We start from the raw sequence: 25,069 nt of genomic DNA, 5'->3' as shown, positions 1-25,069 counted from the left end.
AGTAGGTAATCCATTTTTAAGTCCTACACACTCCAGTGTTTTATTGCCTTTGAAATATTTAGACCTAAATATTAGTTTAAAAGTTACGTTGATGAAGTTGTTGGTGTAGTGAAGGGGATGGTTTTTTTTTCCAAATCTTTATCTTCATGTGAAGTACTTATGGAATATAGAGGAAAAATGGTTTATTGTAAAATTATAGTAGTCTTATCCATAGAAATATTGAAATCCTGGTCTGCTTCACTACTTCTGTTACAAAGTTTGTTAAATAAATATAAATGTGCTAGACATTTAGAATTTTCAAAACTGAAAAAAAAATTAATCTTTCACTGCATTCTTGCACTATGTATAATATTTCATACTTTGATTAAATCTAATTTTTAACTATTCTGGCTGTCTTTGTGCTTGTTTGAACTTTTATTAGGGTTCCAATTAGGGTTCTTATTGTGTTTAGCTTTTCAGAAAGTTAATGTATAAAATTCCAGGTTGCTCTTGCAATAATGTTAATTAGGGAGCATGAAAGACTGATAAGAAATCTGAATGTCTGAAAAGATAGGTTTATAATAATGTTACGCTTTATATTAATGTCATATTTCAAAATTGTTTTCTGGTGAACAGTAGAGGGATGATGAAGACAGCTATTATATAATCTTCTTTGTTTTTTACTGCAGTAATTTGTCCAGCATTTAATTTGCATTATTCTTAAAGATACCTACCTGTTTTCCCCTTTGATCTCTTAGGCATTGACAAAGGATCCTCAGGATTATCCTGACAAAAAAAGCTTGCCACATGTGCATGTTGCCATGTGGATAAACTCTCAAGGAGGCCGAAAGGTGAAAGCAGGAGATACTGTGTCGTATGTGATCTGTCAGGTAAAAAAAAATCTTGGTTATGGCTAGATACTATTCAGGAGTTTTTGGGAGAAAATAAAACAAAACAAAAATCCCTCAAACCCTTGAATGTCTTTATTCTGTATTTTTAAAGAACGCTATTAAGTAACATATGCCCTAAATTTGACATAGATTCATGTACTATAAGTCCAGAAGAGACCATTGATGAGCTAGTCTCACCTCTTGCATAACACAGGCCATAAGACTTCCCTGAATTAATACCTGTTGGAACCAGATTAGTCTATTAGAAAAACATTCAATCTGGATTTAAAAATTTACAATGATGGAGAATCCACCACAACCCTAGATGAGTTATTCCAATGGTTTATTACCTGTGCTGTTCAAAATGTACACCATCTTTCTAGACTAAATTTGTATAACTTCAACTTCCAGCCATTGGATCTTGTCATACATTTTTCTACTGAAGAGTCCTCTTATGAAATTTCTATTCTCCATGTAGGGACTTATAAAACTGTCATCAAGTCATGCCATAACTTCTCTTTAGTGAACTAAATAGATTAAGCTCCTTGAATGTATCATTATAAGGCATGTTGTCCAGTCTTTTAATCATTCTTCTGGCTCTCCTCTGAACCCTCTCCAGTTTTTCAATATCTTGAAGTGTAGACACCAGAACTGGATATAGTTTTCAGTAGCGGTAGCAACAGTGACAAATTCAGAGATTAAAATAACCCTTGATATTCCACTGTTTATATATCCAAAGATCACATTAGCCTTTTTGGCTAGCGTGTTTAAGTGGGAGTTTACAGTCATGTGAGTACCCACCATGACTCTACATCTTTTTCGGAGTCACTGCTTCCCAGAATAGTCCCACATCCTGTGAATATGATCTGCATTCTAGGCTCCTATATCTGACTTTACAGTTAGCCATATTGAAATGCATATTCTTTTCATGTTCTCAATTTACCAGATGATCCAGCACACTCTATATCAGTGAGCTGTCCTCTTCATTATTTACTACTACCCCAATCTTTGTGTGATCTGCAGACTTTATCAGTGATGGTTTTATGTCATTTTAAAAAAAAATGTTAAACAACATAGGGCCAAGAGCCATTCCTCAGGACCCCACAAGAAATGTATTTGCGTGATGGTGGTTTCCCATTTACAATTACATTTGAAGACCTATCCATTAACAAGTTTTTTATCCATTTAATGTGTACCATTGTTGATTTCTGTATCATTTTAGTTTCTTAATCAAAATGTCATATGGTACCAAGTCCAAATGCCTTACCAAACGCTAAGTATATTACATTAACACTATTACCTTAACAATATCAACCAAAACTGTAATCTCATCCAAAAAGATATCAAGTTAAACCGGATATATTTTCTGTAAACCCATGTTGATTGGCATTAATTATATTACCCTTTTTTAATTTTCTATTTGAGTCCCAAATCAGCCCTTCTATTGTTTTGCCTGGGATCAAAGTCAGGCTGACAGGCCTATAATTACCTTTGTCATCCAGCTTTCCCTTTTTAACTATTGACATGACATTCACTTTCTTCCAGTCCTCTGGAATTTCTCCAGTGTTCAAGACTTATTGAAAATCAAAATTAAGCCTCTAGAGAACTCCTGGACCAGCTTTTTTTTTTTTTTTTAAACACTCTTGGATGCAAATTATCCAGACTTGCTGATTTAAAAAGTAGCTGCTGTTTAACATCCTCCTGAGTTACTACTGGAATGGAAAGTATTGTATCATCATCATATGATATAAATACATCTGGCTTTTTCCCCAAATACAGAACAAGAATATTTACTAAACGCTTCTGTCAGTGCAGAAAAGGCAGTCCTATCACTTACATCTAGAAAGGAATAAATATTATTATTATTATTAGAGACCTACAAAATTCACAGTCCATTTTGATCAGTTTCATGGACAGAGGATTTTAAAATGGTCAGTTTCATGTTTTCAGATGTTTACATCTGAAATTTCAAGGTGTTTTAACCATGGTGGTCCCTTTTCTGGCTGGGGGCTCCTAGCAGCAGGGGGAGATCGGACCCATGTCCACGGACCTCTTCCAACTGCAGGAACCTTCGGGGCTGCTGCCAGCACTGGAGCTTCGTTTATCAGGGGGAGGCTCTCAGAGGTGGGCCTGATCTCCCCTCTCCCCCTTGAGAGCTGCGAGGCAAGGAAAGGACAAGTCCTGTCCATTCCCAGCCTGGCAGGGACTTGCAGCTAGGAGTCCCGTCCCCCCCACCCGCTGTTCCCTCTAAGGATTCTGACTTTTTGTTCTCCCATCCTCCACCTAGCTCCCTGGTGGTGGGTGTGGTAAATGAGTCAAGTAGGCAGTGCTTCTCTAAGTCTACCCCATATGACAAGAACCAGAAAAGGCTCGGTCTCTTTGGGCAAAGGTCCTGTTCGTCAGCAGTTTGACAGTTTAAGATTGTGAATTATCAAGTGGTCATGGCCAAATATAACTTTACAAATTATAACTGATTCATAGCTTTTATTGACCATTTGCCACAAGAACATGGGGAGCAATTCCAGTCCATCATCTCAAGAGGGCCAATTGGTGGCCAGAACTGCTCTTCAAGCATCCTTAGATGCTGTTGGTGCTGCTGCCAGGTTCATCTCTATGGCACTGGTTATGTGCAGGGCATCGTGGCTCTATATCTCGGGACTTCCTTGAGACATACAGAACACAGTGGAGGACTTCCCCTTAGATAGTTGTGAATTCTTCTCAGAAACCGCATATGAGTCTTGTGTACTCTAGAACTACATTATGATCCATGGGCATACATACACCTACAAATAAGAACATAAGAATGGGCATACTGGGTCAGACCAAAGGTCCATCTAGTTCAGTATCCTGTCTGCTGACAGTGGCCAATGCCAAGTGCCCCAGAGGGAATGAACAGAACAGGTAATCATCAAGTGAGCCATTCCCTGTTGCTCATTCCCCAGCTTCTGGCAAACAGAGGCTAGGGACACCATCCCTGCCCATCGTGGCTAATAGCCATTGATGGACTTACTCTCCATGAACTTATCTAGTTCTGTTTTGAACCCTGTTATAGTGTTGGCCTTCACGACATCCTCTGGCGAACAGTTCCACAGGTTGACTGTGCGTAGAAATACTTCCTTTTGTTTGTTTTAAACCTGTTGCCTATTAATTTCATTTGGTGACCCCCTAGTTCTTGTGTTATGAGGAGTAAATAGCACTTCCTTGTTGACTTTCTTTATACCGGTCATGATTTTATAGACCTCAATCATATCCCCCCTTAGTTATCTCTTTTCAGAGCTGAAAAGTCCCAGTCTTATTAGTCTCACTTCATATGGAAGCCATTCCATATCCCTAACAATTTTTGTTGCTCTTCTCTGAACCCTTCCAGTTCCAATATATCTTTTTTTGAGATGGGGTGACCACATCTGCATGCGGTATTCAAGATGTGGGCATATCATGGATTTATATAGAGGCAATATGATATTTTCCATCTTATTATCTATCCCTTTCTTAATGATTCCTAATATTCTGTTTGCTTTTTTGACTGCCGCTGCATATTGAGTGGATGTTTTCAGAGAACTATCCACAATGACTCCAAGATCTTTCTTGAATGGTAACAGCTAATTTAGACCCCATCATTTTATGTGTGTAGTTGGGATTATGTTTTCCCATGTGCTTTACTTTGCATTTATCAACAAAATAACTTTATCAAAAAAAGGTCTACTGGGTCACAGACTGCCCAGAGATTGTTTCCTGCTCAGTTTTCTTGGTTCCATAGATCCACTGAATCCCCCAGAAAGAGAGACAGATTTCAAAGAAAAAGGACTGCCATCTGCTCTCCGTGACCACCCAGCCATCTTCAAAGCAGCAGTTCTGATGTGTTGGTTGAAGGTTCAATCCATTCCACACCTTGGGATTTACACCTGCGTGAATTAGCCCAGATCCCCTCCTTTTGGAGACCACCTTGCCTAATTCCTGTATGCTTGGAGGCAGATTGCCATAGACAAGTGAATCAACATAAGGCTGTACCATCCATTTTACATCATTCCCTCCCTTGCATCATACCTCCCTTCCACATTCTTCTTCAGGGACCCCTCCCACAAGCTTTTATTGAGACAGGCGAACTCTCTCCTTTGATTAGGAGCAATAGATCTGGTTCCTCCTCCTCATAAGGGCAAGGGATTTTACTCAAATTATTTCCTTGTGCCAAAGAAGGATGCAGGGTAGAGACTGATCTTAGTTCTAAGACTTGTAAACAAGTTCATAAAGTCTCAAAAATTCAGAATGGTGACTCTGGCAGCTATAATTCCTTCACTGGAGAAAGGGGTTTGGTTTTCGGTCCTTGACCTACAAGATGCCTAGTTCCATATCATGATGCATCCATTGCACAGGAAATACTTATTCTTCACTATAGGACAGGATCGTTTCCAATACTGTGTGTTTCCCTTTTGCCTTTACTTGGCCCCCAGAGTGTTCTCGGAAGTCCTGGCAGTAATGGCTGCTTACTTCTGACAAGAAGCGATCCTAGTCTTCCTGTACCTCAATGACTGGCTACTCCAGGGGCGTTCCTACAAAGTAGTGCTGTCATCCACCCAGACTTTGGTCTGTTCCAGGAGTTAGGTCTGCAGCTGAATGTTTTAAAAGTCCACATTCTTGTAGAGGGGATATAGTTCATAGGGGCATATTGGACTCATTAATAGCCTTAGCGTACCTTGCCTTAGACAGATTCGTAACCTTATCAGATCTGGTACAGAAAGTTCCGGGGAGCCCTTCTTAGCATATGTGCAACATGCCTCAGGAATATCACTAAGGAACTGTTTTCAGTTCATGCAAGGTTATGTCTCTGCTGCTTCCAGAGTTGGCTCAGAAAGATCTACTCTCTGGGTAGAGACCTTAGACAGAAGATGACAGTTCCTCTACAAGTGAGGAACTCCTTAAACTGGTGGAAGGGTCAACTCAGTGTCAGTGCAAACATTCTTTTTTGTCACCCAGCCCCATCAGTGACTTTAACAACAGAGATGCATTGCTGTTGGGATGGGGAGCCCACCTCAATATCTTCACGACTAGGGGAGACGGACAACTCAAGAAACCAGTCTTCACACTAATGTGTTGGAGCTCAGGATTGTCAGGAACACTTGCTTTCATTTCCTACCCCTCATCAGGGGCAAATTAATCAGGGTCATGACAGACAACAGATCCTGCCTGTTCTATATCCATAATTCCTGTGTGCTGAAGCCATGAAACTATGAAATTGGTGCATGGTTCATCAGATCCAAATTTCAGCAGTCTACCTCCCAGGTATTCAGCACACTGCAGCTGATGTTCTCAGCAGACACTTCTCACAGGATTACAAATGGGAGCTAGACACCCACGTTCTCCACAGCATATTCCAAAGATGGGGATTGCTAGAGGTGATCTCTTCGCCATCTCCAGGAACAGGAAGTTTCCTGTTTTCTGATCAAGAGGGGTCTGGACCACCACTCTTTCTTCTATCTTGGAAGAGGGGTCTGTTCTATGCATTTCCTCCAATGCCACTGATACCAAGGGTAATGAACAAGATCAGACAAAACAAAGTCAGTTTTATCGTTATAGTGTTGACCTGACCGAGACCAGCTTGGTATCCTTATCTGCTTCACTTCTGTGTCCAACTGCTGTTGATGTTCCTGACCATTCCTTATCTCCTTTCACAGGATGAGAGTTGTGTGTTTCATCCCAACATAGTGTCTGTCTGCCTTGGGGCATGGCTCCTCGATGGTTTACGGGGTTAGAATCCTGGTCTACGGCAGTACAACAGGTGTTACTGAATAACAGAAAGAGATCAACCCACACTACTTACACTCACTCTTAGGTTTTCGCATACATTAGCTTATGTGTGTGAAAAATACACTTTTTTCCATAGTGTTCACGTGACCTGCGAGTGGTATTCTACAGGTTTAATGCATGCTGTATTTCCTGGAACATTTTTTTCTTGGAACTCAAGATTTTTCTCTACCCTCCCACCAGCCCCATTTTCAACCTGCATTTTAGCCTCTCATTCCAACTTGTTTCAGCCTCTGTTTTCAATTTTTTTCTGTTTAAGAAAGGCTCATTGTGCTCTCTGGAACTCCAGAATGGTGCTCTTGACAAGAAGGATTGCAAAGAGTTTCTTAAGTTGCTCAGCCCTTTTGGGTTGCTCACACTCTCTGTGGTGCTACTTGTCTCTGTGTTGGTGTCTGACAGTTTCTTCTCCATCAACCCATTTTTATTCCTGTCTATGTAGAACCTAGCATAAACTTCTTAGCAAAATAGATTCAGTCTTGCTCTCTTAATTCCTCCTTCCATTCTGATTCATAGACTTCAAGGTCAGAAGGGACCATCATGATAATCTAGTCTGACCTCGTGCACATTGCAGGCCACAGAACCTCACCCAACCACTCCTGTAATAGACCCCTAACCTCTGGCTGAGTTACTGAAGTCCTCAAATCATGGTTTAAAGACTTCAAGTTACAAAGAATTCACCATTTACACTGCTTTAAAGCTGCAAGTGACTTGTGTCCCATGCTGCAGAGGAAGTTGAAAAACTCTCAGAGAGTCTCTGCCAATCTGACCCGGGGAAAAAAAATCCTTCCTGACCCCAAATATGGCAAATCAGTTAAACCCTGAGCATGTGGGCAAGACCCACCAGCCAGAAACATGGGACAGCATTCTCTGTAGTAACTCAGAGCTCTCCCCGTCTAGTGTCCCATCACTGGCCACTGGAGATATTTGCTGCTAGCAGGCTTTTCTTGTCCTTATCAGTCAGACAACTTTCCTCCCTGCATGAGTCTGAGTGGGAAGGGGAAGTTATATACCTTATTGTGACTGAAGTTCTTCAAGAAGTGTGGTCCCTCTCTGTGGATATTCATGCACTCCATGAGCCTGAGACTGGAGAATTTTTGCAAATAAGTGTCCATTGGTCCACGCCTGTATTCCTGATCTCCTCATACTCTGCACTGAAGGCATAAGGAGCGGGGCAGACCTGCCATCTCTTCAGTTCTTTCTTTACTGCGAATCCAGTCATGAGCCAAAGCAGAGGAGAAGGAGGGAGGTTATTGTAATACTGAGAGAGCACAAGTCTCAAAAAAATCATTTTACAACTTAGTGTTTTGTCTGTTCCTTGATGATGCACCACTGATTATTTTAGTACATTAATGTAAGGCTGTGATTTGGTATCTGCTTGTTACAATAGATTATTTGATTATAAGGCCAGAAGGGACCACTGTGATCATCTAATCTGACCTCTTGTGTAACACAGGCCATGAATTACTTCCTGTTTGAACATGAGCATATCTTTTAGAAAAATAATACAATCTGATAAAAAAAAAAATTACCAGTGATGGAGAATCCACCACAACGCTTAGGAAGCTGCTCTAACGATTACTGTAATGTGATAGTGCTGATTTAATATAAGGTGATCCCAAAATGTTTGCCCTCTGCATACTTTTAACTGGGCTGATGGTAACAGTATATTTTCATTGTGTATTTCTGAATTGACAGATGGGACTGTTTACTCTGTCTACTATTACTGATTTGCACACACAAGCTGTAATAATACAAGCTGGATTTATGTTCTTGAATTTACTAGCTAATGCCAGCAATAAAAGTAACCTGTTTCTTCAGATTTCTTGAATTTGTATTGGATATGTAATAAAATAGCTGAAGGAAGGAATCCACTGCACCCTTTTTTAAAAACAGTTTTATAATGTTGAAACATCTAACCTCAACACCAACCCACATATGACTGATTTTTTCCTCTTGGTTTGTTTTGTGTGTCCCCTTTCTTAGGATGGGTCAAATCTGAGTGCCAGCCAGAGAGCGTATGCTCCAGAACAGCTGCAAAAACAAGAAAATCTTACTGTTGATACTCAGTACTATCTGTCACAACAGATTCACCCAGTAGTAGCTCGAATCTGTGAGCCCATAGATGGAATTGACTCTGTTCTCATTGCAACATGGTTAGGTAAGTATCTAAAACTCACTTTATCCAGAGAGCATCAAGAGGCAGAGTGAGCGGAATCAATGAACATAATTTCTTAGCAGAAGCACATTAGGGAATCTGTTCTTCAGGTCAGTCTGTGTTGGGGAGAGAATAGTTAGGCTATATCTACACTGCAGCTAGAAATTAATCTCCCAGCCTGGGTGTAGACAGACTCATGCTAGCTCTCTAAAAATAACAGTGTGTGCATTGCTATGCGCATGGCAACTTTGGCTGGCCACTCAAACTCAAACCCAGGGCTTTGGGCAGGCTTGGGCTTGGGCAGCTAAACGAAATTGCTGCTTATGATGCTGCAGCATTTGTTAGCTCTGCTTGAATCAGCATAAGTCTGTCTACCCAGGCTGGGAGGCACGCTTTCAGCAGCAGTGTGGTCATACTCTTATACTTTGTATGACCTAGATAGTTAAGCAGTGTGGATTAGTTGTATGCTTAATCACATGAGTTGTCCTAGTGACTTGAGTGAAGTTACTCATATGAGTAAGTGCTCATCTGTATGAGTAAGGGTTGTAAAATCTAACTCTGTCTGACACCCTTTAGTTTTTATAAATGTCAGCACTGTTGTTTCTTAGCAATTTAAGAAAATCTTGTGAAAACATACTACACAGTTACAGACTATGTGCTCTTTGGCATCTGTCCGGGAAAAAAGAAAATTGCATCTCTGTTAATATCTTTAATCTCCAATGAAAAGGTATATCTTTTCAGAAATATGGCAATAAAGACATTTTTCCTAGGCTATATCAGGCAGGCAGCTATAGTCAGGGACGGCTCTAGGCATTTTGCCACCCCAAGCACGGCAGGCAGGCTGCCTTCTGCAGCTTGCCTGCGGGAGGTCCCTGGTCCTGCAAATTCAGCGGCAGCCTGCGGGAGGTCCGCGGGACCAGCGGACCCTCCGTAGGCATGCTGCCGAAGGCAACCTGCCTGCTGCCCTCGCGGCGACTGGCAGAGCTTCCCCCCCCTTCCCCCCCGTGGCTTGCCGCCCCAAGCACGCACTTGGTGTGCTGGTGCCTGGAGCCGCCCCTGGCTATAGTAATCCATAGTAATGGGTCCTTCCTTCCTTGTGTGTCAGGCAAGTGGAACAATCAAGAAAGAGACATTACAGCTGCAGGTGCACACAGATTCACCCGTTTTCACTCAGCCTGAGAGCGGTGCAGGTGCCTGAGCTTTTCTTAGAAGAACTTTTTTTCTTTAGATGATGTCAGAAAAAACAGTAAAACTTTTCCTAGCCCACACAGAAAGGGCACCTCCACAGCTCCCTATTTAGAGGAAAAGTTCAATGTTTAGTAAGTTACTTGTAAATTTTCTTCAACAAAGGGTTTATTTTCTAGCTCTTTTATAGAAAATATGATATGAATATGCATATACATCATTTTTCATTTTATTTCCTCCCCAAAGCTGAGTAATTGGCCGAGCTGATGGCGGTCTTACATTCAACCTGACAGCATTTCTGTGTCTGTCTGTCATTGCATATGTAATGGGATACCTTTAGAACACTGCATCCAATCAATAGAGCTCCGCAAATCTGCGGATATCCACTTCATATCCAAGGGCCATGTTTGCAGATCACAGATCAGATGCAGATACAAATTTTGTATCTGTGCAGGGCTCTACCAATCTATTCTAAAATATCAGGGAGTATTCTAGGCATCAGTACCAGAACCTTATTGATTTTTGGAGAAAATTGGAAAATGGGAGACACATGAAGTCCCTGCCAGCTGTTTAGCACAGCCACAGCCTCGAGCACTTTTGCAGTTGTCTAGATAAAACTGATTGATAGCCCCATTATCACCTTCCAGCATAGCAATGATCCTCTCTCATCTCTGCCCATCCTCCCAATAGAGTTTTACATGTTGACACCCTGAATGTAACTGAGGGTTTGGCTACACTTGCAGGTGTGCTGCGCTGGAAGTTAAAGCTGTCTTCGTATAGCTGTGTAGGGAAAGCGCTGCAGTGTGGCCACATTTGCAGCAGTGTTGGGAGTGGTGCATTATGGGCAGCTATCCCACAGAGCACCTCTTCTCATTCTGGCGCTGTGGGTTGTGGGGAGGGGTCGGGTCATTCTGCTTCCTGTCCCAACGCCCCGTGATACATCGCTTCACATCCCAGCAATCCCTGTGTTTCCCTCAACGTTTGGCGCCATCTTGCATCTTTCAACGGTTTCTGTGCAGTGCGATTCTGTGTTCCGTTTCGGTCTGCGGGAAATGGAGCCCGAACTGCTGAGGAATATGCTGACGAGTCTCACCAGCACATCACGTTTGGCAGTTGAGCTATTCCTTAAGATCCAAAGTGACAATGAGGAGTCCGACAATGATAGCGAGTCGCGTAATGCGTATGACACAAAATTGCTTGTGGCATTCACAGACATGCTTAGCACCGTGGAACGCCGCTTTTGAGCTCGGGAAACAAGCACTGAGTGGTGGGATCACATCGTCATGGAAGTCTGGGATGACAAGCAGTGGCTGCAGAACTTTCGGATGGGAAAAGCCACTTTCATGGGACTGTGTGAGGAGCTTGCCCCAACCCTGCGGTGCAAGGACACGAGATTGAGAGCTGCCCTGCCGGTGGAGAAGCGGGTGGCTATTGCAATCTGGAAGCTGGCAGCTCCAGACAGCTACCGATCGGTTGGGAACCAGTTTGGAGTGGGAAAGTCAACCGTTGGAATCGTGTTGATGCAAGTTTTCAGGGCCATTAATCGCATCCTGCTAAGAAGAAACATGACTCTGGGGAACGTGCAGGACATTGTGGATGGCTTTGCACAAATGGGTTTCCCTAACTGTGGAGGGGCGATAGATGGGACGCATATTCCTATTCGGGTACCACCCCACCTAGCATCCGAGAACGTTAATTGGAAGGGGTATTTCTCTATGGTTCTCCAGGCGCTTGTGGATCACCGTGGACGTTTCATTGACATTAACGCAGGCTGGCCCAGAAAGGTGCATGATGCACGCATCTTTCGGAACAGTGGCCTGTTCAGGAAGATGCAGGCCAGGACTTTTTTCCCAGACCGGAAGATCACAGTAGGGGACGTCGAAATGCCCATTGTGATCCTTGGAGACCCCGCTTACCCATTAATGCCGTGGCTCATGAAACCATACACAGGGAGCCTTGACAGCAGCAAGGAACAGTTCAACTACAGGCTGAGCCGGTGCCGAATGACTGTGGAGTGTGCTTTTGGCCATTTAAAGGGGCGCTGGCGATCTCTGTATGGGAAGCTGGACTTGGGAGAAAGCAGCATCCCCACGGTTATATTCGCGTGCTGTACCTTCCATAATATTTGTGAAGGGAAGGGTGAAAGATTGTCAGGCATGGACCTCCGAGGTTCAACGCCTGGAGGCTGAATTTGCACAGCCAGAGAGCAGGGCTACTAGAGAGGCCCAGCACAGGGCTGCAAGGATTAGGGATGCCTTGAGGGAGGAATTTGAGGCTGAAAACCAACAGTAATGTTTGGTGCCTTGCACGTGAGTGAAGTGCAGTGGCTACAATGTTAGTAGGAATCTGCGTTTCCTAAGCTGATTTGCAGTGCCTGTTTCTTTCCTGGGCTAAGGTATCTTTGACTTTCTGCAATAATAAAGACTCTTTTCAAAGCCAAGAATTCATTTATTGAAAAGAAAATTACTTTATTGACAGACACACAGCTTTTTGGGAACCTAAAAGGGCAAGGGGGTAGTGTGGGGAACTGTACAGTTACAGGCTTGAATATGTCCTGTCTGGAGTGCTGTGCAATGATGGCTGCACTTCAGGATGGCTATACTGCATGGTGAGGGAGGGGGGTTGAGTGCAGAAGGTAAGGGTCATAGTTCTCAGGGCTGGTTGGTGAACGTACAGGTGTTGGAGGCAGCTGGTGGTGGTAAGAACCTGGATGCTGGGGAAGGGGGTTTTGAGCTGACATGGGAGCACAAGGGAAAGAGCTTTGGGACAAGGGCAGCAGGGGGGGCGGGCGCGGTAGTGCTCCGCCTGCATGGTTACGAGCGCCTGGATAGAGTCCGCTTGGCGCACCAGGATCTTTATCAGCTGCTTCGTGCTTTTCTTCCTCTGCGCTGCATTTTTTCTGGTGGATCCTGCTTTCCCTTTCCCTCCAGTCCTGCACTTTTTGATTCTCTGTGAGAGATTGCTGCATAACTTTTTGCAGCATGTCTTCTTTGCTTTTTCGCAGCTTCTTCCGGAGGTTTTGTAGTCTCTCAGCCGAGATCTCAAGGTTGCATCTGTAAAGCCAAAATGCAACACTTAACAGAGGCAGCATTGTTTATACCAGACAGAGTTATTCCCCCACAGTAACAGTCTTCACAATAGCATAACTTTCCCATACCAAAGAGAGCGCACATAACCCACGGGAGCCCTGAAATGGTGAGTAAGGGGGACTGGTTCAGGGCTGTACTGGGGTTTCTGTGCATTGGGGAAAACAAACAGCTGCAGGGGGCACCTACACTGAACACTATGCCAACATTTTCCACAGGAGGTTATCCTGGAAGATATCTCGCTGCTGCGGGTCACCTGGGAAGCACGGGAGGGTCTTCTACTGCAATGCGGATTCCGCCCTGGCCCCTGTGCAGCTTGCCTGTGTCTTGCAATGGTCCCCCCACCCCTCACGGCACAGTGACGCGGCCGCATTAGCCTGACTGGGACAAGGACCACAGTGGCTCTCCCAGTAAACTTGTGCAAGCGCATTGCCCACGCTCTGGCTGAAACTTTTGAAGAGATTACCGAGGCCGATTAGCGCAACGTGATAGACCACATCAATGCGCTGTTCTGCATCTAGGCATGCAGCCCTAACCCTCCCTCCTCTCCCGAAACATTTCCATCCTGAAAATAAAAGCCGCTTACCAGGAACCTGCTCCTCTGTTTGTCCTCCACCAAGTACCGGCTGCTGCGACTGGCTACCTTCCTCCTGGCTTGAGAAGAGCTCCTGGCTGCATGCCTCCTGGGACTGTCTCCCCCCACTCCAGTACTCTCTCTCTCTCGCTTTCCTCCTCCTCCTCCCCGCCCCCCCCGCTCTGAAGTGTCCGTGGTGGTCCTTGGAGTGGAGGTGGGGTCACCCCCAAGTATCGTGTCCAGCTCTTTGTAAAAATGGCAGGTCGTGGGGGCAGCGCCGGAGTGGCGGTTTCCCTCGCGGGCTTTGCAGTAGGCACGCCGCAGCTCCTTCACTTTAACCCTGCACTGCAGTGCGTCCCGGTCATGGCCCCTTTCCAGCATGGCCTTTGATACCTGCCCAAAGGTATCGTAATTCCTACGGCTGGAGTGCAGCTGGGACTGCACAGCTTCCTCCCCCCAAACACTGATGAGGTCCAGCAACTCGCCATTGCTCCATGCTGGGGCTCGTTTGCCACGTGGAGGCATGATCACCTGGAAAGATTCACTGATTGCACTCCACGCCTGGCTGAGCAAACAGCAAGGGGATTTTAAAAATTCCCAGGGCATTTAAAGGGCAGGTCTGACGGTTGGTCACCTGAGGACAGGGCAATAGAGTTCGAACTGATGAGCAGAGTGGCTGAACAGGCATTCTGGGATACCTCTGAATACCTCTAGAGGCCAATAACAGCGCTTTTGGTGGCCACACTGGCGGAACAGCGCTGCATCAGCAGCGCTATAGTCGTTATTCCCCAGGTCGAGGTGGAGTACAACCAGTGCTGTGGCCAGGGAGATACAGCGCTGTATGTGCCTTACAAGTGTGGATGGTGAGTGAGTTGCAGCGCTGTAAAGCCATCACCAGCGCTGCAACTCTCCAGTGTAGCCAAGCCCTGAGAGCTGAATTTGCCCTCACAGACAGAAAGAAGAATAATGTTGGGGGAGTGGGGTGGAGGAAGAATGGGGGAGAAAGGAATGGGAGCATGCACACAGCCCCTGGCATGGGGAGAGTGAAGAATGGGGCACAAAGAACCACAGGTGAGGGGAAGATTGGGGAGTCCTGGTATGGGGGAAAGAGGAAGGAGAGGCAGGGGGAAGGCAGAGCCCCCTGTGCATGGGGAAGGGCATAATGAAGGTTTTCTTAGTCCCTGCCATGGGTGGAGAAGGGGCGGGGAGGGATAGCTTAGTGGTTTGAGCATTGGCCTGCTAAACCCAGGGTTGGGAGTTCAGTCCGTGAGGGGGCCATTTAGGGATTGGGGGCAAAAATCTGTCTGGGGATTTGATTGAGCAGGGGATTGGACTAGATGACCTCCTGAGGTCCCTTTCAACCCTGATGTTCTATGAATGAATGACCCTTCTATGGGGGAGGTACACAGAACCCCTGCTGAGGGGTTTGAACATTAGAGGATGCACTGAAACCTTGCTTAGAGGAGATTGAGGATGCTGATGTGGGAGGAAGGGGAATGGGAAAGGGGCACAAAACCCCAGGTCAGGAGGTTGGGGGTACCTGATATGGGGTGATAGAGGGCACACAGAGCCTCTGCTATGAGAAATAAGGGGGGCATTATGGGAAGTGGGAATGGGGGTGCACAGAGGGCTATTGATATGAGGAGAGGGAAATGGGGGACCCTGGTATGGGAGGAGGGAGAAATGGGAGCACACAGAACCCCTTTCAGGGAAGATTGGGAGGAGTTTCAGGAAGTCTCTGAAGATGGGAGGATGGCACACGAGCTTGAGGGATGCAAGGATCACTTGATGTGTGCAGTAAGCTTTCCCTACGTAAGCTATGAAGCATGCAATCCTCAAGTAAATAGTTATGAGCTCCCTAATGAGGAGAGAGGGAAATCTGGAGCTCCCTTACCGGGATCACTTCCCTCACTGAAGGGTGCTCTAAAAAATCATATGCTCCCTTGGAAGAGGTAGCTTCTTTATCAGATCAGAAAGGAAGATGGAAGCAGTGTTTAAAATAGATGTTTTATGCAGGGATGGATGGCTTGGAGGAAATTGGAACTCTTAATATTTTGCTAAGAGATATTGACAAGGCTCTGTCCTCCCATAATAAAATGTTAAAAAGTTTAAAAGCAAATTGGATTGTGCCATTTTAACTATTAACTTTCAAGCTGGTGCTATAGAATCATAGAACCATAGAATCGTAGGACTGGAAGGGACCTCAATAGGTCATCTAGTGCAGTTCTACCTTGATTGCAGTGGACTGAAGTATTATCTAGACCATCTCTGACAGGTGTCTAACCTGCTCTTAAAAAATCTCCAGTGATGGAGATTCTACAACCTCCCTAGGCAATTTATTCCAGTGCTTAACTACCCTTACAGTTGGGAAGTTTTTCCTGACGTCCAGCCTAAACTGCCCTTTCTGCAATATAAGCCCATTGCTTCTTGTCCTATCCTCAGAGGTTAAGGAGAACAGTTTTTCTCCCTCCTCCTTGTGACAACCTTTTATGTACTTGAAAACTGTCAGCATGTCCCCTCTCAGTCTTCTCTTCTCCAAACTAAACAAACCCAATGTTTTCAATCTTCCCTCATAGGTCATGTTTTCTAGACCTATCATAATTTTTGCTGCTGTTCTGTGAACTTTCTCCAATTTGTCCACATTTTTCCTGAAATGCAGTCCCCAGAACTGGACGCAATACTCCAGCTGAGGCCTAATCAACGCGGAGTAGAGCAGAAGAATTACTTCTCGTGTCTTGTTTACAACACTCCTGTTAATACATCCCAGAACGATGTTTGCTTTTTTTTTGCAACAGTGTTACACTATTGACTCGTATTTAGCTTATGATCCACTATGACCCCCAGCTCCCTTTCTTCAGAACTCCTTCCTAGGCAGTCATTTCCCATTTTGTATGTGTTCCTTCCTAAGTGGAGTACTTTTCATTTCTCCTTATTGAATTTCATCCTGTTTGCTTCAGACCATTTCTCCAGTTTGTCCAGATCATTTTGAGTTAAAATCCTATCCTCCAAAGCACTTGCAACCCTTCCCAACCCCATTGTCCACAAACTTTATAAGTGTACTCTCTATGCCATTATTTAAATCATTGATGAAGATTCTTCACACAATGTAGTCAACCTGTGGAACTCTTTGCCAGAGGACGTTGTGAAGACCAAGACTGTAACAGGGTTAAAAAAAGAACTAGATAAATTCACGGAGTATAGATCCATCAATGGCTATTAGCCAGGATGGGCAGAGGTGGTGTCCCTAGCCTCTGTTTGCCAGAAACTGGGAATGGGTGACAGGGGATGGATCACTTGATGATTACTTGTTCTGTTCATTTCCTTTGGGGCACCTGGAATTGGCCACCATCGGAAGACAGAATACTGGGCTAGATGGACCTTTGGTCTAACCCAGTATGGACATTCTTATGTTCTTATATTGAACAGAATCAGACTCAGAACTGATCCCTGTAGGATCCCACTTGATATGCCCTTCCAGCTTGACTGTGAACCACTGATGATTACTCTCTGGGAATGGTTTTCCAGCCAGTTATGTACCCATCTTATTGTAGTTGCATCTAGGTTATATTTCTTTAGTTTGTTTATGAGACGGTCATGCAAGACCGTATCAAAAGCCTCACTAAAGTCAAGATATATAACATCTATTGCTTTACCCTTATCCGCAAGGCTTGTTACCCTGTAAAAAATTCTGTTTGGTTGGTTTGACGTTATTTGTTCTTGACAAGTCCATGCTGACTCTTACTTATCACCGTATTATCTTCTAGGTGTTTGCAAATTGATTGCTTTATTATTTGCTCCATTATCTTTCCGGAAACTGAAGTTAAGTTGACTTGTCTGTAATTTCTGGGTTGTTCTTTCTTTCTTTCTTTCTTTCTAGATTGGCACTATATTTTTCCCTTTTCTCGTCCTCTGGAATCTTTCCCATCTTTGACTTTTCAAAGATAATCACTAATGGATCACTAATCATTATGTCTGTGTCCAGTGGAGTGCTGACTTGCAAGAATGCTGACTTCGCATACAAGTTTCAGAACAATCAAAAGAAAATTCAGACCCTACAGTTCAGAGGCAGTGGACATTTTGGTAATGGCCCAGATAGAGCAGTTGAAGATTTAATCTTGTATTATCCTGAGGCAGAGAGAGACAAAAAGGTTTCCTGAGTTATATCCATTTGTTTTCAAAAGCCAAAAAAATTCTTCAGAAGATTATGCTAGCCTTATAGATATAGGACCGGGTTTTCAAAAGTATTCAGTACTCACAATTGGGGCTCAAAAGAGATTAGTTTCCGTTTAGTCACTCCAAAATGTAGTGGCTAGATTTTAAAAACTGTTTAATGCTCTGTAGATTCTATTGTTTTCAAATTCATAAGCTGCATTTTGCAGTGCAATTCAAGATGGAATTTTTTTTTTGGTGTATAATATTTGTACAACAGAGATTTTTTTTAAAGCATCTGTAGCTCTGCAAGACTGATCATCCATATACCTATTGCAACATCTTGTAAGATTAACAACCAAATACGTTCAGTTTGATATCTCCATGATCCCAAAGTTTCCTTATTTTGCAGCATTTTATCAGGAATGTTCTCTAGCATGTAAACTGTATTGGGTGGTAAAACCAAGTCTTTTTTCCAAAGACCCACATTAAAAATAAAAATATAATTCTCACATAGTTGATCAGAGTTATATCATAAATCTTTGAGTCATCTACAAACATTCCAGGCTCTTCTTAGTTATTCTGGGATCTTTTCTGCAATACTGGAGGTGGCCTACATATATTTGTCTCTGGAATGCAACAGAAATTTGTTTTTATAGTGGCTAGAACGTCTTATTCAGCCTCATCAGGTAACCAAACAAATCATTTGACTCTTAAATGTCTTCTTGTTTTTACTTAGGCTATGTCTACACTGGGCAACTGTGCTGCTGTTGTTAGACGCTTATTACAGTGACGGAAGGGGTTCTTCATTCACTGTCGTAAATCCATCTTTCTGAGAGGTGGTAACTAGGTTTATGGAACAATTTGTCTGTTGACTTAGTAATGTCTACCCTGGAGCTTAGGTTGGCTTAACTACATTGCAGAAGGTGTGACATTTTTCACAGCACAGAACAATGTAGTTAAACTGACCTAAATTTGTAGTATAGACCAGCCCTATATGTCTTACTCTCTGTTACATAGGAAATCCTGGCTTTCTGTCTTCTTGCAGTGGATCCAAGAACATTTTCTGAAGAAGAAACCCTCCCTTCTGGATAATTTTAGGAAAATATTGTGTCTGATGGATTAAACTTTGCTTATCTTTTCAAACAACTGGATCTGAATTGAGCCACTGTAGTGAGAAATGTCATGTGAACCAGATGTCTTTGCAGAGAAAGTGATCAAAGAGCCAGAAACATCTTCAGATCTCGTATTTTACAGAATTGGGTCATTCTCCATTTAGCGAATGCTGCAGTGATGGCTCACCTCACTAGTCATGGCAGATGAAGTGTAGCCCTGCTCAGGGAGACATTGCTTATCTTGAAATGAGCAGAAAAGATGTTCTGTGATGTTAAAGCACTCCACATACTATGCTGGTGATGCAGCAAAGAATCCTGTGGCACCTTATAGACTAACAGACGTTTTGCAGGATGAGCTTTCGTGGGTGAATACCCACTTCTTCGGATGCAAGTAGTGGAAATTTCCAGGGGCAGGTTTATATATGCAAGCAAGAAGCAAGCTAGAGATAACGAGGTTAGTTCAATCAGGGAGGATGAGGCCCTGTTCTGGCAGTTGAGTGAAAACCAAGGGAGGAGAAACTGGTTCTGTAGTTGGCAAGCCATTCACAGTCTTTGTTTAATCCTGAGCTGATGGTGTCAAATTTGCAGATGAACTGGAGCTCAGCAGTTTCTCTTTGAAGTCTGGTCCTGAAGTTTTTTTGCTGCAGGATGGTCACCTTAAGATCTGCTATTGTGTGGCCAGACACCATGCAAGGCACTGCATTTAGCCGTATGGAGTGGAAATCCAACCTTATGAAGAAACTTGCACAAATACGGACGGATATCATCTTCCTTTCCAAATGTAAACGGATGGACATCGTACCTAGTGGACTAAAGGTAAAAAATCCACTGCTATCTACGTACTACACAGACCACAGTGAGAGATTATGCCATACTCTATCAAAGAAACTGAGGAACCACCTGATCAGCATCCTATACAGCAAACAGGAAAACATCAAAAAAGAGCTCTCCAACCTGGAGACTCTTATCAATAACCAAACTTCCATACAAACGGATTTCACTAAAATAAGACAGGAGATCTACATTACTCACTTCACCTCTCTACAAAGGAAAAAGGACTGTAAGCTGGTCTAAACTCCTACCTGCTACATGGGGCCACAACCATGGTACCCCTAACCCACCCAGCAATATCGTCAATCTATCCAACCACACACTCAGCCCAGAAGAAACGTCTGTCCTATCTCGGGGACTCTCTTTCTGCCCTGCCACCCCCACCAATATGATACAGTTCTGTGGTGATCTGGAAGCCTACTTTCGCCGTCTCCGACTCAAAGAATACTTTCAGGACAACACTGAACAGCGCACTGATACACAGTTACCCTCCCACCAACAGCACAAAAAGAAGAACTCCACATGGACTCCTCCTGAGGGTCGAAATGACAGTCTGGACCTATACATTGAATGCTTCCGCCAATGTGCACAGGCAGAAATTGTGGAAAAACAACATCGCTTGCCTCATAACCTAAGTCGTGCAGAACGCAATGCCATCCACAGCCTCAGAAACCATCCTGACATTATAATCAAAGAGGCTGATAAAGGAGGTGCTGTTGTCATCATGAACAGGTCTGACTACCAAAAGGAGGCCGCCAGACAACTCTCCAACACCAAATTCTACAGGCCACTTCCCTCAGATCCCACTGAGGAATACACTAAGAAACTGCACCATCTACTCAGGACACTCCCTACACCAACACCGGAACAAATCAACATACCCTTAGAGCCCCGACCAGGGCTATTCTATCTACTGCCCAAAATCCACAAACCTGGAAATCCTGGACGCCCCATCATCTCGGGCATTGGAACTCTCACTGAAGAACTGTCTGGATATGTGGACTCTCTACTCAGACCCTGTGCCACCAGCACTCCCAGCTATCTCCGTGACACCACTGATTTCCTGAGGAAACTACAATGCATTGGTGACCTTCCAGAAAACACCATCCTGGCCACCATGGATGTAGAGGTTCTCTACACAAACATCCCATACGCTGATGGAATACAAGCTGTCAGGAACAGTATCGCTGATGATGCCACAGCACAACTGGTTGCTGAGCTCTGTGCCTTTATCCTCACACACAACTATTTCAAATTTGATGACATTATATATCTCCAGATCAGTGGCACCGCTATGGGCACCCGCATGGCCCCACAATATGCCAATATTTTTATGGCTGACCTGGAACAACGCTTCCTCAGCTCCCGTCCACTCACGCGCCTTCTCTACCTATGCTACATTGATGACATCTTCATCATCTGGACCCATGGGAAGGAGACTCTGGAAAAATTCCACCACGATTTCAACAGCTTCCACCCCACCATCAACCTCAGCCTGGACCAATCTACACGGGAGGTCCACTTCCTAGACACTACGGTGCAAATAATTGATGGTCACATTAACACCACCCTATACCGAAAAGCTACCGACTGCTATGCCTACCTTCATGCCTCCAGCTTCCATCCCGGGCTCACCACAAGATCCATTGTCTACAGCCAAGCACTGAGGTACAACCGCATCTGCTCTAACGCCACAGACAGAAGAAGTGGGTATTCACCCACGAAAGCTCATGCTGCAAAACGTCTGTTAGTCTATAAGGTGCCACAGGACTTTTTGCTGCCACAGACAGAGACCAACACCTACAAAATCTCCACCACGCATTCTCAAAACTACAGTACCCGCACGAGGAAATAAGGAAACAGATCAACAGAGCCAGACGTGTACCCAGAAGCCTCCTACTGCAAGACAAACCCAAGAAAGAAACCAACAGGACTCCACTGGCCATCACATACAGTCCCCAGCTAAAACCCCTCCAGCGCATCATCAGGGATCTACAACCCATCCTGGACAATGATCCCACACTTTCACAGGCCTTGGGTGGCAGGCCAGTCCTCGCCCACAGACAACCTGCCAACCTGAAGCATATTCTCACCAGTAACTGCACACCGCACCATAGTAACTCTAACTCAGGAACCAATCCATGCAACAAACCTCGATGCCAACTCTGCCCACATATCTACACCAGCAACACCATCACAGGACCTAACCAGATCAGCCACACCATCACCGGTTCATTCACCTGCACGTCCACCAATGTAATATATGCCATCATATGCCAGCAATGCCCCTCTGCTATGTACATCGGCCAAACTGGACAGTCTCTAAGGAAAAGGATAAATGGACACAAATCAGATATTAGGAATGGCAATATTCAAAAACCTGTAGGAGAACACTTCAACCTCCCTGGCCACACAATAGCAGATCTTAAGGTGACCATCCTGCAGCAAAAAAACTTCAGGACCAGACTTCAAAGAGAAACTGCTGAACTCCAGTTCATCTGCAAATTTGACACCATCAGCTCAGGATTAAACAAAGACTGTGAATGGCTTGCCAACTACAGAACCAGTTTCTCCTCCCTTGGTTTTCACTCAACTGCCAGAACAGGGCCTCATCCTCCCTGATTGAACTAACCTCGTTATCTCTAGCTTGCTTCTTGCTTGCATATATAAACCTGCCCCTGGAAATTTCCACTACTTGCATCCGAAGAAGTGGGTATTCACCCACGAAAGCTCATGCTGCAAAACGTCTGTTAGTCTATAAGGTGCCACAGGATTCTTTGCTGCTTCTACAGAACCAGACTAACATGGCTACCCCTCTGATACTATGCTGGTGATTTCAGTCTCAGAGCAGACTAGTAGTATGAGCAGAGGGGTAGCCGTGTTAGTCTGGATCTGTAAAAGCAGCAAAGAGTCCTGTGGCACCTTATAGACTAACAGGCGTATTGGAGCATGAGCTTTCGTGGGTGAATACCCACTTCGTCGGAGCAGACTAGGTCAGCCACTCTACTTTAAATGCTGGAGAACGGAACCTCAGTCCACAAGTATTACACCAGAATTGCAGAATGTAGATAACTCTAAATAACAGAGATGTTTGCTTATGAGTTCCATCTGTAAGTTCTTTTATCTTTGCACTTGGAGTGGGGGGGGAAGAGGAATCTGACTAGTCTTAGGGATGTATAGATTTACTGTTCCTGAAAATCACAGCAAACTCTATATGTTCCTTCCTTTTTCCTTTCATTATTCCAAAGGTCCTGAGAAAGTATCAGTGACCAAATGAAACTGATTTCCACAGCCCCAGTGTGGCTCTGAATAAATTGGTTTGTGGACCTGACCTTATTGTCATCACCCAGTTCCATTACATCCTCACAAAAGCAACCTATTGTCTCTCTAGCACCTATCTCAGGAGCCTATCCAAAAGGGTTATGATTTGTGGTACCTTGATTCTGAAGTGCTATGCAATGTCAATATCCTTCTTGAGTCTGAGGAAATTAACGGAAGATAGATTGCTGAAGAACCTTCTCCAGAAGACAATGAGTATCTCCTCATCCATGGGGTGAGGGATAGCTCAGTGGTTTGAGCATTGGCCTGCTAAACCCAGGGTTGTGAGTTCAATCCTTGAGGAGGCCACTTAGGGATCTGGGGCAAAAATTGGTCCTGCTAGTGAAGGGAGGGGGCTGCACTCGATGACCTTTCAAGGTCCCTTCCAGTTCTAGGAGATTGGTATATCTCCAATTATTATTATTATCAGACACATAGAAAAACATAAACTGTTGAGCAATAGTCAACATGGTTTCTGTAAAGGGAAATCGTGTCTTACTAATCTATTAGATTTCTTTGAAGGGGTCAACAAACATGTGGACAAGGGCGATCCAGTGGACATAGTGTACTTAGATTTCCAGAAAGCCTTTGACAAGGTCCCTCACCAAAGGCTCTTACGTAAATTAAGCTGTCATGGGATAAAAGGGAAGGTCCTTTCATGGATTGAGAACTGGTTAAAGGACAGGGAACAAAGGGTAGGAATTAATGGTAAATTCTCAGAATGGAGAGGGGTAACTAGTGGTGTTCCCCAGGGGTCAGTCCTCGGACCAATCCTATTCAATTTATTCATAAATGATCTGGAGAAAGGGGTAAACAGTGAGGTGGCCAAGTTTGCAGATGATACTAAACTACTCAAGATAGTTAAGACCAAAGCAGATTGTGAAGAACTTCAAAAAGATCTCACAAAACTAAGTGATTGGGCAACAAAATGGCAAATGAAAATTAATGTGGATAAATGTAAAGTAATGCACATTGGAAAAAATAACCCCAACTATACATACAACATGATGGGGGCTAATTTAGCTACAACGAGTCAGGAAAAAGATCTTGGAGTTATCGTGGATAGTTCTCTGAAGATGTCCACGCAGTGTGCAGAGGCGGTCAAAAAAGCAAACAGGGTGTTAGGAATCATTAAAAAGGGGATAGAGAATAAGACTGAGAATATATTATTGCCCTTATATAAATCCATGGTACGCCCACATCTCGAATACTGTGTACAGATGTGGTCTCCTCACTTCAAAAAAGATATTCTAGCACTAGAAAAGGTTCAGAAAAGGGCAACTAAAATGATTAGGGGTTTAGAGAGGGTCCCATACGAGGAAAGATTAAAGAGGCTAGGACTCTTCAGCTTGGAAAAGAGAAGACTAAGGGGGGATATGATAGAGGTATATAAAATCATGAGTGATGTTGAGAAAGTGGATAAGGAAAAGTTATTTACTTATTCCCATAATACAAGAACTAGGGGTCACCAAATGAAATTAATAGGCAGCAGGTTTAAAACAAATAAAAGGAAGTTCTTCTTCACGCAGCGCACAGTCAACTTGTGGAACTACTTACCTGAGGAAGTTGTGAAGGCTAGGACTATAACAATGTTTAAAAGGGGACTGGATAAATTCATGGTGGCTAAGTCCATAAATGGCTATTAGCTAGGATGGGTAAGAATGGTGTCCCTAGCCTCTGTTCATCAGAGGATGGAGATGGATGGCAGGAGAGAGATCACTTGATCATTGCCTGTTAGGTTCACTCCCTCTGGGGCACCTGGCATTGGCCACTGTCGGTAGACAGATACTGGGCTAGATGGACCTTTGGTCTGACCCAGTATGGCCATTCTTATGTTCTTGTGTTTTTGGTGCAAACTATCTGACTTCTTTAGCTTTCTCCAATGCAACCTAGAGCAAGATCTGTCTCAAGTACCATTTTCAAAAGGTCAACATTCTCAAATTTATTTCTGTCTTAGGATCTACTGAGTGCATTTCTCTCATCCCTTA

At 44.0% G+C, this 25,069-nt stretch overlaps 1 protein-coding gene across 6 annotated transcripts in view; it reads left to right on the top strand.

Moving 5' to 3' along the window:
* The window catches only part of POLA1 (DNA polymerase alpha 1, catalytic subunit), a 350,282-nt gene that overhangs the window by 156,854 nt on the left and 168,359 nt on the right, over positions 1-25,069 (top strand). For all 6 annotated transcript variants that reach the window (XM_045006207.1, XM_045006127.1, XM_045006369.1 and 3 more), the window contains exons 31-32: positions 738-869; positions 8,652-8,826. In XM_045006207.1, the coding sequence (XP_044862142.1) occupies positions 738-869; positions 8,652-8,826 (307 nt within the window). The remainder of the gene's footprint in view (positions 1-737; positions 870-8,651; positions 8,827-25,069) is intronic.

Source organism: Mauremys mutica, chromosome 1 (genome assembly GCF_020497125.1).
Source record: "Mauremys mutica isolate MM-2020 ecotype Southern chromosome 1, ASM2049712v1, whole genome shotgun sequence".
Classification (NCBI taxonomy): Eukaryota; Metazoa; Chordata; order Testudines; family Geoemydidae; genus Mauremys; species Mauremys mutica.
This window is presented reverse-complemented; position numbering and strand designations above follow the sequence as displayed.